At 42.9% G+C, this 18,282-nt stretch overlaps 1 protein-coding gene across 3 annotated transcripts in view; it reads left to right on the forward strand.

Annotated features, from left to right (window-relative positions):
- The window catches only part of gtf2ird1 (GTF2I repeat domain containing 1), a 57,150-nt gene that overhangs the window by 420 nt on the left and 38,448 nt on the right, over positions 1–18,282 (forward strand). For all 3 annotated transcript variants that reach the window (XM_029699919.1, XM_029699918.1, XM_029699917.1), the window contains exons 2-7: positions 13,510–13,642; positions 14,593–14,734; positions 15,067–15,243; positions 15,506–15,689; positions 16,331–16,662; positions 16,993–17,088. In XM_029699919.1, coding sequence (XP_029555779.1) covers positions 13,517–13,642; positions 14,593–14,734; positions 15,067–15,243; positions 15,506–15,689; positions 16,331–16,662; positions 16,993–17,088 — 1,057 coding nt within the window. In that variant the 5' untranslated portion in view covers positions 13,510–13,516. The remainder of the gene's footprint in view (positions 1–13,509; positions 13,643–14,592; positions 14,735–15,066; positions 15,244–15,505; positions 15,690–16,330; positions 16,663–16,992; positions 17,089–18,282) is intronic.

Genomic DNA, 18,282 nt, shown 5'->3' on the forward strand with positions numbered 1-18,282 from the left:
ACATAAAACCGTGTTTTGTGAGCACGTGACTTTATGACTGTACAAATTGTGAAATTACAGATTATAATTCTGGGGGAGGAGATGGGCCAGTTAGCTAACCCGTTATTGTGGCTAGCTAGCTAATTCGTCGATTGAATCATCTCGCGATTTCTTTAGCTATATATATCTAGCTAGATGCAAATAAATGGTATGAGCTCATTTACATTTCTGTAGCTAGCTAAACGGTGTAACGTTACAGCGTTATATTCGCAGCGAGCCAACTGCAACTAAATTCTGCACACTGATACGAGAAGTCTTTGTTTTGGCGTGCTCATTGATGGATAAATGTAGCTAGCTTGATAGCTAACATTATCAAGAAAGAAAGCTAGCTAGATAATATAGCTAGCCAGCCCTCCGGTCGTTTTTTTGTTGCCTGCAGATGGCACATTACAGTTTGAGGATACATTAAGACCTTATTCAAGACCACGTCAACCATTTTACTTTGGTGGTAGCTTGCTAGTTTAGTTAGCTACAGTAACTAGTTAATTAAGTTTCTCAGCAGCAAGCGTTTTCGTTCAATCATGTCAAAATTATCTAGCCAGCTAACGTTAGCCAGACCACATTCATTGTTGGTTGAAAAACGCTTTCACAACTGTCATGCTCAATTTTGTCAAATATATTGATTTAATCTGTGGTTTGGTCATCCCGATCTCATTTAGCTAGTTAACGTGACTCTTGCGTTCTACTTTTCTGTAACATTGGCTAGTTAGCTACACACAGTCTGGATGCAAACCTCCCCAATGAATGTAGCTAGCTAATCTGGAGTTGGGCGTGTAGCTGATTTTCATGTCATGAACACATACATCACTGAAGTTCACCTGAAACAAGCTTCACATGCAGTTTACCTAAGAGCCACATCCCAATGCATGCAAGGTCTTCTGACATTACCTGAGACGTGTGTAAAGGCAGCTAGCTACAGTAGTGAATCCCCATGCTGTATCAGTAAATGTTTCAAGCGGTAACTCCATATAGCCTACTCATTCTCCAGTAACGTTAGGAAGGTAGTTAGCTAGGAGCTTTATCAAATACAATTGAAATTGCTCGCTAAAATAAAAAAAAAAGCATTTTTGTGGATCTTGTGCCTTTTATTTCCTAGTTTTTTCCCCCATGGGAGCTGACCACTGATTTAACGAGCTACAGACTTCAACATTTGCAACACCTTGTTAAAGTATGTGTGTGTGTATATATATATAGTTTTTTTTAAATGCACTACATTTACGCAGATTTTCACTAGCCAAAACATTGACTAGAAAGTATACTCTCCTAGTTAAAACAACCATATCCCAATATGTTTTTATTTTACCGTTATTTAACTAGGCAAGTCAGCTAAGAACAAATTCTTATTTTCAATGACGCCTAGGAACAGTGGGTTAACTGCCTTGTTCAGGGGCAGAACGACAGATTTCTACCATGTCAGCTCGGGGATTTGAATTTGCAACATTTCGGTTACTAGTCCAATGCTCTAACTCAGGGGTGTCAAACGTCCGGCCCGCGGGCCGGATCAGGCCTGCAAAGGGGTTTAATCCGGCCCGCGAGATGATTTTGTAAAGTATAAAAATGAGCTGCAATTTTTCAATAAAAGAAACTGCTGTTCCAATTGTGTCCACTGGATGGCGCAATATCAATTGTGTTAAGCAAGCAAACTGTTTATACCTGAGCAGAGCAAGTAGGTCAAGCAAGTGCAGCCAGTCCGGATGCGCTACTTTGTTTTGCCCGCGATATTTATTACGGCTTCTACTTTTAATATTAGGTGCTTTGGCACCCTCATTGCCCCAATATGTCTCTGTCAAAAAGAAAAGTGGACGCAGAGTGCAGAGTGTTCCAAGAAAAATGGTCATCCTCCTATTTATTCACGGAATTGAATGGGAAAGCTGTGTGTTTGGTGTGTTCACAGCATGTTGCAGTGCTGAAAGAGTATAACCTTCGTCGCCACTATGTGAGTCTTCATGCCGACAAATATGACAACTTTCAAGGACAGCGGAGAAGAGAGAAGGTGAATGAACTGTTGGCGGGTCTGAAGAAACAGCAGTCTGTGTTTACTCACAGCCGAGACATCAGTGACGCTGCAGTGAAAGCTAGCTACCTCATTGCTAATGAAATCGCAGTGGCTTCAAAACCATTTAGTGAGGGTGAATTTGTAAAAACATGCATGATAAAGGCAGCGGAGATTGTGTGCCCTGAAAAGCGCCAGGCTTTTGCAAATATCAGCCTGACAAGAAACACAGTTGCAGACAGGATTTCCGATCTTTCAGTGGATTTGGACAGCCAGTTGAAGCAAAAAGTAAAGTCATTTATTGGGTTTTCAGTTGCAATTGATGAAAGCACGGACATTACAGATGTTGCACAACTGGCCATTTTCATCCGCGGAGTTGATGACACATTGACCGTCACCGAGGAGTTCGTGGAGTTGGTGCCGATGACAGATACAACGACAGCAGCTGATATTTTCACCGCACTCGTCGGCGCGCTGGACAGGGTCGGAGTGGACTGGTCCCGCGCTGTCAGCCTGGCTACAGATGGTGCGCCCTCAATGATCGGGGAAAAAGCAGGCGTTGTGACAAAGTTCAGAGAGAAAGTGCAATCTGCAAATGGAGGACGTGATTTTTGGACTTTTCACTGTATTTTGCACCAGGGGGCTTTGTGTTGCAAGTCATTAAAGATGGATAACGTCATGAAGGTGGTCATCCAAACTGTTAATTTCATCCGATCCAGAAGCCTGAATCACCGTCAGTTTGACAGCCTTCTCAGAGAGAAAGACCACATCTATGGCCTGCCATACCACACTGAGGTAAGATGGTTAAGCCGAGGTGCTGTACTTAGGCGTTTCTTTGATTTACGAGAAGAAATTGAACAGTTCATGGAAGAAAAGGGCAAACCAGTGTTAGAATTTCATTCTGCAGAATTGATGCAGGACCTTGCATTTATGGTGGATGTTACAGAGCACCTGAATAACTTGAACAAACAGCTGCAAGGGCGCAACTGTCACGATTCCCACCGACGGTGGAGCCCCCTCCTGCTCGGGTGGCGCTCGGCGGTCGTCGTCACCGGCCTATTAGCTACTACCGATCCCTTTTTGGTTTTGGGCACCTGTGGCCAATTAGCTATTAGAGGGGGTATTTAGTTTAGCTGGCCCGTCTGTTGTTTGTGCGGGATTCATTTGTGTTCATTGACGACGTGTTGTTTGTCGGCTTTACCTGGTCGTCTATTTTGTATTTTATTCCCTATGGTTGGGAACTTTTGTTTATCCTGTGTTATTAAAAACACCACTCCCTGTGTTCGCTGCTTCCTGCGCCTCATTCCTCCTACCCGACTACCGAAGCCGTTACAGCAACAAAGTCGTCACGCAGTATTATGACAGCATACGTTCTTTCAAGTTGAAGCTGTCATTGTGGGAGACGCAACTCGCCGGTGGTGATGCAGCTCACTTCCCCTGTCTGAAAAATGTGTACGCGACCCAACATGTGGCAGACATGAAGCGGTTCAAAGATATAATAACGGGACTGTTACGGGAGTTTGAGCAACGCTTTCAGATTTTTGGTGAAGTGGAGAAAGACTTCAACGTTTTTTGCTCGCCATTCACCGTGAATCCCTCTGATCTGCCCGTCAGCATCCAACTTGAAATAATAGACTTGCAGTGTGACTCGGATATGAAGGGTAAATTTGCCGCAGCTGGCTTGGACACATTTTATCAGAATCTCTTGCCAGGTTACCCCAATTTGACAGCCCTCGCTGCAAAACTGTTGTGCATGTTTGCAATCACATATCTTTGTGAGCAAGTTTTCTCTGTAATGAGCATAAATAAAACCAAAGCTGCGCTCAAGGCTCACCCACAAGCACTTGAATCACATCCTGAAGTTGGCTGCCACTCAGGATGTGACGCCTGATATTGATGTGCTGGTGAAAGCTAAAAGATGCCAGGTATCAGGAGTCAAACTATGCAACCCCACTTAAAGTGCTGCATGAGACACCCTGATATAGTTCTGTGAATCACTGAGGCATTGTGTGTTTGTGTGTTCTTTTTCTTTAGAATTTTCAAATAAACTTGAGGTGTTTTATGATTAATAGTGATGTTGTGCTTGTACTATTGTGGACACACTGTCCTCAGGCTCCAGCTTTATGTTTTATGTTGATCGTATTAAAACAAAGAAAACAATCTGAAGTTGTTGTTTTTAAGTTATATATATATATACCATGATTTTACCGGTCCGGCCCACTTGGGAATAGATTTTCCTCCATGTGGCCCCTGAGCTAAAATGAGTTTGACACCCCTGCTCTAACTACTAGGCTACCCTGCCGCACTAGGCTATCCTGAACTTCAAGTGGAATGGTATGAAAATGGACCTCAATCCAGGGATGGAAGATGTTGCTGTACTCTTATGCCACAACAATTTACAGGAAATCGAGAAGATTTAAAAAATTTGTATTAAACTGCTTTTTTCGTCTTCATTCTTGGTAGTTAATGCCAAAGCAGCCCATTTAATTCCACAACACTTCTGGCAGCTACTCACCCCAACTATAGTGACACATTTTCATGGAATTTAATGAGCTGCTTTAACATTAGCTATAGCCTAGCATGCTGACGGAAAAGTTTAATATAAAACTAGCCCTATTTCAATCTTCTCCGTTTGCCGTAAATTGTTGTGGGATTATTAGGAGTACAACGTCACCTTCTATTTCTGTATTGAAGCACGTTTTTAAACCATTTCAATGCAATTGAAGTACCCTAAAGTGCAATTGCAAATATGGGCATAAGGACATTTCGACCCGGAAGGAGAGCATATCTTCTGGACAAACTGTTTTGGCTAGATCTTCACCCCGCGACAGGTTGTCACTTCCAATAATTAGCCTAAACTCTGCAACAAAGTAACTGTGATTTTAAACGTATTTTGTGAAAGCCACAGGTCCATTTCAATTGTTAGGCCTTTATCTTTCCTACTTTTGAATGATCCCAATATTTTATTTCACCTCATGTTTTCCCTAGTTAGCTGAATTGCAGGAATACTTGCTAACATTAATCTAGATTGACACGTGGCTGCGGGTTTTCATTCCACCCTTGTACTTGGTTGATGAATTAAGGTCACTAATTAGGAAGGAACTCCCCTCACCTAGTTGTTTAGGTCTTAATTGAAAGGAAAAAACAAAACCCTGCAGACACTCAGCCCTCTGTGGAATGAGTTTGACACCCCTGGCTATGTCTAGGCTCTAGGTCAGCCTTTTTAAAACCTATCCTCGGGGACTGCTGGAATAGTTCAACTACATGAAACGGCTTCAAACCTTTCCACGGGGACCCCCAGTCGTTCCATGAAAGTTGAACTATTCCAGAACTAGTTGGATCTCCCAACCAGAGGAGATGTTCTCATGCAATGCAGGCATAATAGCCTAGCTGATGTATGTATACAGCTAAGTAGGCCTACAGCCTCTGGGATCATGCCTGGCATGCCCAGAGTTCAATGCAATTAAAAGTCAATGATCAGCTCAATGATGGAGTTGTGGTCTTCAAAAGGTCTGTGACCGGAATGGCTTTTTAAGGGATATTAGCAAAGTATTGTGTATCAATGGTAGCAAGCACCACAAGCCTCTTAGTGCAAAATCAGCTCAGAAAACCATGATACCCCTTCTGAGAACATTGTAGCCTAATATCTGGCTAAATACTGCTTTGGCAATTATTCAACAAGTAAAGGATAAGCTCTGTAGCCTGGAGAGGTTTGCTTAGCATGAAGAAAATAACAGTGCTGGCTCCCGTCAGGGGAGACTCAAGTTTTTAAGGGCTTGATGATTAGGCTAGTTGATAAATTGAATCAAGTGCGCTAGTTCTGGAATAGTTCAACTACATGGAATGACTGGGTCCCGAGGAGAGGTTTGAAGTTGTTCCATGTAGTTGAATTATTCCAGAACTAGCTGGATCTCCCAACCAGAGGACATGTTCTCATGGCTCGGCCTATCCCACAACGCAGGCATAATAGCCTAGTTGATGCATTTATAAAGCTTAGTAGGCCTACAGCCTCAGCGATTATGCCTGGCATGCCCAGAGTTCAATGCAATTAAAAGTCAATGATCAGTACTGAGTCTAACGATTTACAGTTGAAGTTGGAAGTTTACATAAACTTAGATTGGAGTCATTAAAACTCGTTTTTCAACCACTCCACAAATTTCTTGTTAACAAACTGTAGTTTTGGCAAGTCGGTTAGGACATCTACTTTGTGCATGACACAAGTAATTTTTCCAACAATTGTTTACAGACAGATTGTTTCACTTATCATTCACTGTATCACAATTCCAGTGGTTCAGAAACTTACATACACTAAGTTGACTGTGCCTTTAAACAGCTTGGAAAATACCAGAAAAGTATGTCATGGCTTTAGAAGCTTCTCATAGGCTAATTTGAGCTTCTGATAGGCTAATTTGAGCCAATTGGAGGTGTACCTGTGGATGTATTTCAAGGCCTACCTTCAAACTCAGTTCCTCTTTGCTTGACCTCATGGGAAAATCAAAAGAAATCAGCCAAGACATCAGAAAAAACAATAGTACGCAAGTATAAACACCATGGGACCACGCAGCCGTCATACCACTCAGGAAGGAGACGCATTCTGTCTCCTAGAGATTAACGTACTTTGGTGCGAAAAGTGAAAATCAATCCCAGAACAACAGCAAAGGACCTTGTGAAGATGTTGGAGGAAACAGGTACAAATGTATCTATATCCACAGTAAAACGAGTCTTATATCGACATAACCTGAAAGACCGCTCAGCAAGGAAGAAGCCACTGCTCCAAAATCGCCATACAAAAGCCAGACTACGGTTTGCAACTGCACATGGGGACAAAGATCGTACTTTTTGGAGAAATGTCCTCTGGTCTGATGAAACAAAAATGGAACTGTTTGGCCATAATGACCATCATTATGTTTGGAGGAAAAAGGGGGAGGCTTGCGAGCTAAAGAACACCATCCCAACCGTGAAGCACGGGGGTGGCAGCATCATGTTGTGGGGGTGCTTTGCTGCAGGAGAGACTGGTGCATTTCACAAAATAGATGGCATCATGAGGTAGGAAAATTATGTGGATATATTGAAGCAACATCTCAAGACATCAGTCAGGAAGTTAAAGCTTGGTCGCAAATGGGTCTTCCAAATGAACAATGACCCCAAGCCTACTTCCAAAGTTGTGGCAAAATGGCTTAAGGACAACAAAGACAAGGTATTGTTGTGGCTATCACAAAGCCCTGACCTCAATCCTATAGAACATTTGTGGGCAGAACTGAAAAAGCGTGTGCGAGCAAGGAGGCCTACAAACTTGACTCCGTTACACCATCTCTGTCAGGAGGAATGGGCAGAAATTCACCCAACTTATTGTGGGAAGCTTGTGGAAGGCTACCCGAAATGTTTGACTAAAGTTAAACAATTAAAGGCAATTCTACCAAATACTAATTGAGTGTATGTAAACTTCTGACCCACTGGGAATGTGATGAAAGAAATAAAAGCTGAAATAAATCATTCTCTCTACTATTATTCTGACATTTCACATTCTTAAAATATAGTGGTGATCCTAACTGACCGAAGACAGGGATTTTTGCTAAATTTCAGGAATTGTGGAAAAACTGAGTTTAAATGTAGTTGGCTAAGGTGTATGTAAACTTTCGACTTCAACTGTACAGTCGTGGCCAAAACTTTTGAGAATGACACAAATTTAAATTTTCAAAGTCTGCTACCTCAGTTTGTATGATGGTAATTTGCATATACTCCAGAATGTTATGAAGAGTGATCCGATGAATTGCAATTAATTGCAAAGTCCCCCTTTGTCATGCAAATGAACTGAATCCCCCCAAAATATTTCCACTGCATTTCAGCCATGCCACAAAAGGACCAGCTGACATCATGTCAGTGATTTTCTTGTTAACACAGGTGTGAGTGTTGACGAGGACAAGGCTGGAGATCACTCTGTCATGCTGATTGAGTTCGAATAACAGACTGGAAGCTTCAAAAGGAGGGTGGTGCTTGGAATCATTGTTCTTCCTCTGTCAACCATGGTTACCTGGAAAGAAACATGTGCCATCATCATTGCTTTGCACAAAAAGGGCTTCACAGGCAAGGATATTGCTGCCAGTAAGATTGCACCTAAATCTACCATTTATTGGATCATCAAGAACTTCAAGGAGAGTGGTTCAATTGTTGTGAAGAAGGCTTCAGGGCGCCCAAGAAAGTCCAGCAAGAGCCAGGACTGTCTCCTAAAGTTGATTCAGCTGTGGAATCGGGGCACCACCAGTACAGAGCTTGCTCAGGAATGGCAGCAGGCAGGTGTGAGTGCATATGCACGTGCAGTGAGGCAAAGACTTTTGGAGGATGGCCTGGTGTCAAGAAGGGCAGCAAAGAAGCCACTTCTCTCCAGGAAAAACATCAGGGATAGACTGATATTCTGCAAAAGGTACAGGGATTGGACTGCTGAGGACAGGGGTAAAGTCATTTTCTCTGATGAATCCCCTTTCTGATTGTTTGTTTGGGGCATCCGGAAAAAAGCTTGTCAGGAGAAGACAAGGTGAGCGCTACCATCAGTCCTGTGTCATGCCAACAGTAAAGCATCCTGAGACCATTCATGTGTGGGCTCACTCACAATTTTGCATAAGAACACAGCCATGAATAAAGAATGGTACCAACACATCCTCCGAGAGCAACTTCTCCCAACCATCCAGAAACAGTTTGGTGACGAACAATGCCTTTTCCAGCATGATGGAGCACCTTGCCATGAGGCAAAAGTGATAACTAAGTGGCTTGGGGAACAAAACATCAATATTTTGGGTCCATGGCCAGGAAACTCCCCAGACCTTAATCCCATTGAGAACTTGTGGTCAATCCTCAAGAGGTGGGTGGACAAACAAAAACCCACAAATTCTGACAAACTCCAAGCATTGATTATGCATGAATGGGCTGCCATCAGTCAGGATCTGGCCCAGAAGTTAATTGACAGCATTCCATGGCGAATTGCAGAGGTCTTGAAAAAGAAGTGTCAACACTGCAAATATTGACTCTTTGCATCAACTTCATGTAATTGTCAATAAAAGCCTTTGACACTCATGAAATGCTTGTAATTATACTTAAGTATTCCATAGTAACATATGACAAAAATATCTAAAGACACTGAAGCAGCAAACTTTGTGGAAATTCATATTTGTGTCATTCTCAAAACTTTTGGCCACGAATGTAGATGCAGTTGTGGTCTTCAAAATGTCTGTGACCGTAATGGCTTTTTAAGGGGTATTAGCAAAGTATTGTGCATCAATAGCAGCGAATACCACAAGCCTCTTGGTGCAAAATTAGCTCAGAAAACCACGATACCCCTTCTTCTGAGAACATTGTAGCCTAATGTCTCTGGCTAAATACTGCTTGGGCAATTATTCAACAAGTAAAGGATACGCTCTGCCCCCTGCAGCCTGGAGAGGTTTGCATGGCATGAAGAAAATAACAGTGCCGGCTTCCTCAGGGGAGACTCAAATGGGTTAGGACTTAGGATGTCATTAGCTGGAGCATTTAAGCATGGCAGCCAGAGCAGACTTGTATCATTTTAAGATCAGGGTGTACTCACATACCAGGGAAGTGTTCTGAAGTGTAGTCATACTGTTGTGGTTCCTTTTGTTTCTTAGGTCTAGGCTACTTCATCTTACAATTAAGGAACAGGCAACACATTTTAAGTACTGTAGCCTGTTGGTATCATTGCATTATAGGTCTATGTTTAGCCTACAGTCTGAAATTACTGGCCATAAGTAGAGAGATAAGCTATTATTGCAACCAGTTTAATTGTATTTGTTTTAACCTTGCCAGTAGTCAAAGTTTGCAATGTTTTTTTTTGTGTGTGTGTGTGTGTATATAGATAGATATATATATATATATATATATATATATATATATATATATATATATATATATATATATATATATATATATATAACTCAGCAAAAAAAGAAATGTCCCTTTCTCAGGACCCTGTCTTTTAAAGATAATTTGTAAAAATGCAAATAACTTCACAGATCTTCATTGTAAAGGGTTTAAACACTGTTTCCCATGCTTGTTCAATGAACCATAAACAATTAATAAACATGCACCTGTGGAACGCTCGTTAAGACACTAACAGCTTACAGACGGTAGACAATTAAGGTCACAGTTATGAAAACTTAGGACACTAACGAGGCCTTTCTACTGACTCTGAAAAACACTAAAAGAAAGATGCCCAGGGTCCCTGCTCATCTGCGTTAATGTGCCTTAGGCATGCTGCAAGGAGGCATGAAGACTGCAGATGTGGCCAGGGCAATACATTGCAATGTCCGTACTGTGAGATGCCTAAGACAGCGCTACGGGGAGACAGGATGGACAGCTGATTGTCCTCGCAGTGGCAGACCACGTGTAACAACACCTGCACAGGATCGTTACATCCGAACATCACACCTGCGGGACAGGTACAGGATGGCAACAACAACTGCCCGAGTTACACCAGGAACGCACAATCCCTCCATCAGTGCTCAGACTGTCCGCAGTAGGCTGAGATGGGCTTGTAGGCCTGTTGTAAGGCAGGTCCTCACCAGACATCACCGGCAACAACGTTGCCTATGGGCACAAACCCACCGTCGCTGGACCAGACCTGACTGGCAAAAAGTGCTCTTCACTGATGAGTCGCGGTTTTGTCTCACCAGGGGTGATGGTCGGATTCGCGTTTTTCATCGGAGGAATGAGCGTTACACCGAGGCCTGTACTCTGGAGCGGGATCGATTTGGAGGTGGACAGTCTGTCATGGTCTGGGGCAGTGTGTCACAGCATCATCGGACTGAGCTTGTTGTCATTGTAGGCAATCTCACCGCTGTGCGTTACAGGGAAGACATCCTCCTCCCTCATGTGGTACCCTTCCTGCAGGCTCATCCTGACATGACCCTCCAGCATGACAATGCCACCAGCCATACTGCTCGTTCTGTGCGTGATTTCCTGCAAGACAGGAATGTCAGTGTTCTGCCATGGCCAGTGAAGAGCCCGGATCTCAATCCCATTGAGCACGTCTGGGACCTGTTGGATCGGAGGGTGAGGGCTAGGGTCATTCCCCCCAGAAATGACTGGGAACTTGCAGGTGCCTTGGTGGAAGAGTGGGGTAACATCTCACAGCAAGAACTGGCAAATCTGGTGCAGTCCATGAGGAGTAGATGCTCTGCAGTACTTAATGCAGCTGGTGGCCACACCAGATACTGACTGTTACTTTTGATTTTGCCCCCCCCCATTGTTCAGGGACACATTATTTAATTTCCGTTAGTCACTTGTCTGTGGAACTTGTTCAGTTTATGTCTCAGTTGTTGAATCTTGTTATGTTCATACACATTTTTGCACATGTTAAGTTTGTTTAAAATAAACGCAGTTGACATTGAGAGGATGTTTCTTTTTTTGCTGAGTTTATATATATATATATATATACACACACACACACACACTACCGTTCAAAAGTTTGGGGTACTTAGAAATGTCCTTGTTTTTTAAAGAAAAGCACAAAAAAAATACAGTTAAAATAACATCAAATTGATCAGAAATACAGTGTAGACATTGTTAATGTTGTAAATTACTTTTGTTGCTGGAAACAGACCATTTTTTTGTGGAATATCTACGTAGGCGTACAGAGGCCCATTATCAGCAACCATCACTCCTGTGTTCCAATGGTACATTGTGTTAGCTAATCCATGTTTATCATTTTAAAAGGCTAATTGATCATTAGAAAACCCTTTTGCAATTATGTCAGCACAGCTGAAAACTTGTGCTGATGATAGAAGCAATACAACTGGCCTTCTTTAGACTAGTTGAGTATCTTGAGCTTCAGCAGTTGTGGGTTCGATTACAGGCTGAAAATGGCCAGAAGCCAATACCTTTCTTCTGAAGCTCATCGGTCTATTCTTGTTCTGAGAAATGAAGGCTATTCCATGCGAGAAATTGCCAAGAAACTGAAGATTTCGTGTTGACTTCCAGTAGCTAAATTGGAACTGGAACCATATTCGTTCATTTGCATTAATCAATCTCAACATCAGTGGCTTTTGTCATTGTCTATGCTCTTTGTTTTGACATTTGTGCTCGTGACTGAGTGACATTGCATTTGAAGTAGCCTAAACTCTGCCAGCCACAAAAAGTCATCTTTGGTGGCTTTCTCTGGCTGCGAACAAAATGACGGTGCCCCATTCTCTCATTTTTCGTGCCTCTTTTGCCGTAAAGATAACGAGTGAAAGAGACCATCAATTTCGGTGGTGTAATCGTTTGAGGGGGTTCATGTTTGCTGTGGGCTCAGGGGAGGCCGATTTCAGACAGGCATATCGGTGCAGCTGAGGCTGTCTCTCTCTCTATGTCCTCCCCCAGTGTTGAGTCTGTGGTTTGGGGCTGCCCGGAGGCTAGGATAATGGCTCCCAGTGTCTGAAGAGATTAAAGGCCAGAGCTGCATTGTTCAAATGCCTCGAGATTAGTTTCCAAGGAGACGGATTGCAGTTGCCATGAGAACGCAGGGCCTGGAATTAGGATTGCGATTTTATTATTTTTATGCCCCACTCTTTCCCGCCCTCTTTTATTTACCCTATCTTTCCTTGACTTTGTCTTGACACAGAGTGTGTAGTGGCCAGCTGACATGTTTGTGATGAAAATGTTAGGTTACTCCCCTGCAAATAGGCTAATTACGAGTTCGCTCCTACTCGGCCATCCATTTCCAAATGACATTGAAATTAGGCCCAATGGGGGGCGAACATAATTTCTTTGCCTAGAGTACCGTCTAAAGAAAGCAAGTTAAGGATGAAGGGATTCAAATAAATAATCTGAGCTAGCTTTAATTGGCTGACAAAGGCTTATCGTAATTAGGTACTTTCACGTGTGTGACGGATTTAGGCATTAGCATAACATGCAGGGTATTACCGTCACTTTTAAAGCCTCTTAATGAGAAGAAACCTCCCCCCTCCAACCCAATGACAACCCTTCCCCCCTCCAACTGCCAAGTTTCATCACAATTCAAAATGCAGCCTGACCATGTTGTCAGAATCAAACAAAATGGGTTACTTGTTGTTTTATTGTAGCAATGAATGGCAGAGTGACACCTTATTCCCTCCAGATCAATGTCATGTGCATTTGGTTACTGCTCAGTCATTTCTAGGCTTTAGTTATCTTAAATGGCAGGACATGCCTTTGTCTATCAAGCATAACCAATTTACTTTGACCACGTATACACATCCTCCTTGTCATACTCAGACCAAGCTCCGGGGTGAAGTTTCCCCTCCCCAATCTTTACCTTATCCATCAGTGGGGAAAATGCAAAACGGACCCAAGATCAATGTCAGGGGCAACTTCACCCTACTCCCAGAAGTGACTGGTGGAATGCAGATGAGACACCATACACATTTATTGAATTTACATAGACACACACAAATGACCGTTTCAGTTCATCTTCTTGATTACTCAACTTTGCTCTCTGTTTTGTGTCCCCTAAGTGGAGGAATGGCGCAGATGAGGAAGTCGGGATGTGATGGGATAAGAACTAACTCCCGGGCTGAGCTGCGTGTCCCACAGGTGTCAGCCAGACAGGAGATCCTCACCAGCCTAGTGTCTGCATTGGACTCAGTGGTACGACTAGTCACACACACACACACATCATTAATCTGGCCACGGAAAACCATATGAAAGATTGATTAGTCAGTCTTATTTCGATGACTCTTTACAAAAACAAATTGACCTTAGAAAACATTGTGAAGTGAACCACTGAGGAAGCCGGAAGAAGAGTAATTTATTAGATGTGTTAGCTGACAACTTCACGAAAATGATTCGCATGCTTCAATGGGGCAGAAGTCTTTGTGTTGTTGTGAGTCTGAATGGCCAGATAGCTAGCAACAATGACAAGAAGCTGCAATGTGGGGAATCGTAGATGGCTAATTTCAGCTAGTTTTATCTTGTTCTTCAAAAACACATATTTTGACCAATAGGTAAAACTGGAGTTTTTACCCTTGTAGGATTACCAGAATTAGGGTGACTTAAATGAATGGAGGCCAGAGAAAAAAAGTGGTCAAAAATCCGGAAAATTGCATTGCGTCAGCTAGGCTGGATTCTGTGCCAGTAGTAAGGCTACTGGCTACCTGACAGGCTGACTTTCCTGTTGAACTCGTCATCTTTCTTCTCGAATCCGCAGGACATAAAACAAGCATATCTCTGAAATGTCAACAGAGCGCTGAGTGTGTACCGGGCTTTTTATTTTCACAGCCTTTTCCAATTAATTCAGCTTGTATCATGCTAATTTAGCTTTTTTCGACTCGCACATTTATTTATGTTTTCAATAAACATTGGAGACTAAATATAATTTACATGTTGTCAACAATCTAAGCCAGACCAGTCTGTTTTGCCCCATAGTTGCGCACTCAACGGTTTTGTTGCCAAACAACCAACCGGTGTATAGGATGATAGGCTAAATGTTTAATGCATAAATGTACCCTGAGCTTCACAGTAGCCATAGCAAATCTTTGTCTTTATTCACTGACCATTAGGTGGATTACCTATGACCTTGTCTTTAACCTGTGTTCCAGTGCACAGCCATGTCAAAGCTCAACGCCGAGGTGGCTTGCGTCACCGTGCACGAGGACAGCGTGATCACCGTGGGAACAGAGAAGGGAAGAGTCTTCCTCAACTCGCGGCGAGAAATACAAACAGACTTCCACAAGTTTTGCAGTGAGTGCTTCCCTGTGTAGTGGGCAAAAAAAGCTGAATCAGGTTAACGATTAGGTTAGATTTTTCACTTGGATCAAAAATGCAACTACATTTTGCTCACAGATCCTGCTGTTGTCTTGGAGCTGAACAGTTTTTATCTGAGTCTATTAAAGGTTTGGAATTAAATAAGACGATCTTTAGTTTTACATTTGAGTCAGTTGGCAGATGCTCTTATCCATAGCGTTACTTCTTCTAAAGCAAGTGAGAACCAGAATAGACCTTCCTTGAGTGAAACTTACAGGGTGAAAAGTAGAAATATAATCCCTTCAGTTTCTCATGCTTGACTCTTTCAGAGATGCCCTGTCTACAAGGGCTGACGACAGTGAATGCCCATGTCAATGTCCAGGAAAATGAATCATGCAAGCTTGGCAAAGAGGGCGGGCACAGCAAACAGAGGGCCTCAACAGATGCCCACTCTAACATCTTTGTCTTGAGGAAAATGGTGGAAGAAGTATTCAGTGTGCTTTACAGTAAGGGCTTCAAAATACAGCACCGAACAAATATAATTTGTATAGGTCTGCGCCTTTTGAATTCTTTCTAATTTCTCGTTAAACATTCTAATTTCAACCTTCTCATAACTGAAATCAAATTTCAGATATGATTGAATGTTGATTTTTACAGTGTCTACATGTCAAACAATCATTTGACATGTCCTTTTCTCATTTCTACATTCTCACAACTGAAAGCAAGTCATTAGTCATTTGATGCTGTATGTATGTGATGATTTTCCAGGCGAGGCCGTTGGGAAGAGTAGCCTGGTCCCTGTGCCTTATGAGTGGATCCTGAAGGACCCCAGCTCTGTGGTGGCCCACGGCCTGCCTGAGGGGATCGCCCTGAGGAAACCTGCCGAGTATGACACCAAGACCTTAATGAAGATCCTTGAGCAGAGCAACCGCATCCACTTCACTGTCAAAAGGTGACCTGACTCCATACAGTACACCATAACGTACATACAATTGAAGTCGGAAGTTTACGTACACTTAGGTTGGAGTCATTAAAACTAGTTTTCAACCAATCCACAAATTTGTTGTTAACAAACTATAGTTTTGGCAAGTCAGTTAAGACATCTACTTTGTGCATGACACAAGTAATTTTTCCAACAATTGTTTACAGACAGATTGTTTCACTTATCATTCACTGTATCACAATTCCAGTGGGTCAGAAACTTACATACACTAACTGACCCTAAAACAGGGAATTTTTACTAGGATTAAATGTCAGGAATTGTGAAAAACTGAGTTTAAATGTATTTGGCTAAGGTGTATGTAAACTTAACTGTATAATCCCTTACGTGACTTGTTCCTGTGCATAAATGGCAGAAGTGTAGCAGCATAATTAGGATTGATACAGGGCTGGTCTTGTTGTTGACTTCATGGTTAGGCGATAGGAGGAGACCTGATTCTAGATTACTTTTGAACAACAGAAAGTAACTGGACGATTTCTTCAATAGCCAAGAATAAGGCACATTGTGACAAGTTGCTATTTGTGTGTCATAATTAGGTTTCACATGGACACACAGCTTTATCTTCTCCTGTTTCCTTCTTCATCTGTTTATAGAACAACAGCAGAGCCCTCGCGGGAGGCTAAGTCAAGCGCCAGCGACGTCAGAAACCACAACTCCTCCTCGAGCGCCACCAAGAGCCTTGCTAACCATGGCCCGGCCTCCAAGCCTGCCGCCACCGCCCAGGAAGTGTCCAACGCTTCAGTCTCAGCCAGCAACTCCATGCTCTCCAGCTTCCTGTATGGCATGCCCATGTCCTCCCAGCCACACCCCGACGGCAAGCTGGACCTCAAGCCCACATCCCTCTTCAACCTGGGTAAAGACCGCCTGGGGGCCTGGGCGGCGGGGGCGGAGAAAGGGACGGCCGTCAAGGACAGTTCCGACAATGGTAAGAGATATGTGACCCCACAGGAACAAGCTGTTACTGTGGTAGCAGTTGAAGGATATCCAGGTTACTTCTGAAAAGTCCCTCACCTTTTTGAGTCACTTGTTTATGCATTAATTATTGTCTGTGATTTTATTCATTTGGCAGGAGAGTGGTTACTATTCTCCCTGTCATTTTTGTGAGTGGTTGTACTACTGGCTGTCATTTCACATAACTTATTTGATAGAGAATCAGTTTTGATAATGGGATTTAGATTTTTCATGTTTTACTCAACTCTGAAAGCATCAGTATGATGTTTATCAATGTTTAATTTCTGCCATTTTGTCTGTTCAGGTGAGTGGATAGGACTCCAAGGGGAGTTGGGCCAAAGTCCTCCCAGCATCCACGTCTCCAAGCGCCTTCTGTTTTCCATAGTTCATGAGAAGTCAGGTAGGCTTGAACTGGAACTGGACACAGATAGACACACGCTTGTAGGCCACAAACTCATACCCTTTTCACACTATCGTTTTGACCCAAACCATCTATGCCGGGTCAGATATTTTCCATTCACATTGTTCATGGTTCCAGCAACTATGGTGGTTGTGTAACCGGTACAGCTTGGCTTGGCTCAGTTTGGCTCAGCTCATTAATGTGGAACAGGGTTCAGTCTTTAGGCAGCTCACCTCACCCCCCTGCCAGACAATGCATATACTCTAGTTCTGGGTACAGACTCAGTCTAAGAGAATGACTTGTCAGCTCACTTATTGGCAATTTTTTCCTCTGAATCCTACAATGCAGTTCATTAAAGGGGAGGGGTATGTCAACAATCATATCAATCAACCAATGGATTTTACCCCACGTTATAGACTCCTCTCCTTTGTAAGGCCACAATTCAAATGCTGCATTCCCATATGCTTCAGAGCAGAGCAAATAATGCAATACTGTCATGTTGTTTGACATGATGGAGAAATTACTACTATTTCATTTTTGTAGTAACCAAAAAAGTGTGAAACAAATCTAAATATATTTTATATTTGAGATTCTTCAAATAGCCACCCTTTGCCTTGATGACAGCTTTGTACACTGTTGGCATTCTCTCAACCAGCTTCACATGGAATGCTGGAACAGTCTAGAAGGAGTTCCCACATATCCTGAGCACTTGTTGGCTGCTTTTCCTTCATTCTGCGGTCCCACTCATCCCAAACCATCTCAATTTGGTTGAGGTCGGGGGATTGTGGAGGCCAGGTTATCTGATGCAGCACTCCATCACTCTCCTTCTTGGTAAAATAGCCCTAACACAGCCGGAAGGTGTGTTGGGTCATTGTCCTTTTGAAAAACAAATGATAGTCCCACTCAGCCCAAACAAGATGGGATGGCGTATCGCTGCAGAATGCTGTGGTAGCCATGCTGGTTAAGTGTGCCTTGAATTCTAAATAAATCAGACAGTGTCACCAGCAAATCACCCCCAAACTATAACACCTCCTCCTCCATGCTTTATGGTGGGAAATACACATGCGGAGATCATCCGTTCACCCACACCGCGTCTCACAAAGACACAGCGGTTGGAACCAAAAATCTCCAATTTGGACTCCAGACCAAAGGACGACAGTCCATATCACCTTGTCATATAGAGATTTACACGGG

This window comes from Salmo trutta, chromosome 19 (genome assembly GCF_901001165.1).
Source record: "Salmo trutta chromosome 19, fSalTru1.1, whole genome shotgun sequence".
Lineage (NCBI taxonomy): Eukaryota > Metazoa > Chordata > Actinopteri > Salmoniformes > Salmonidae > Salmo > Salmo trutta.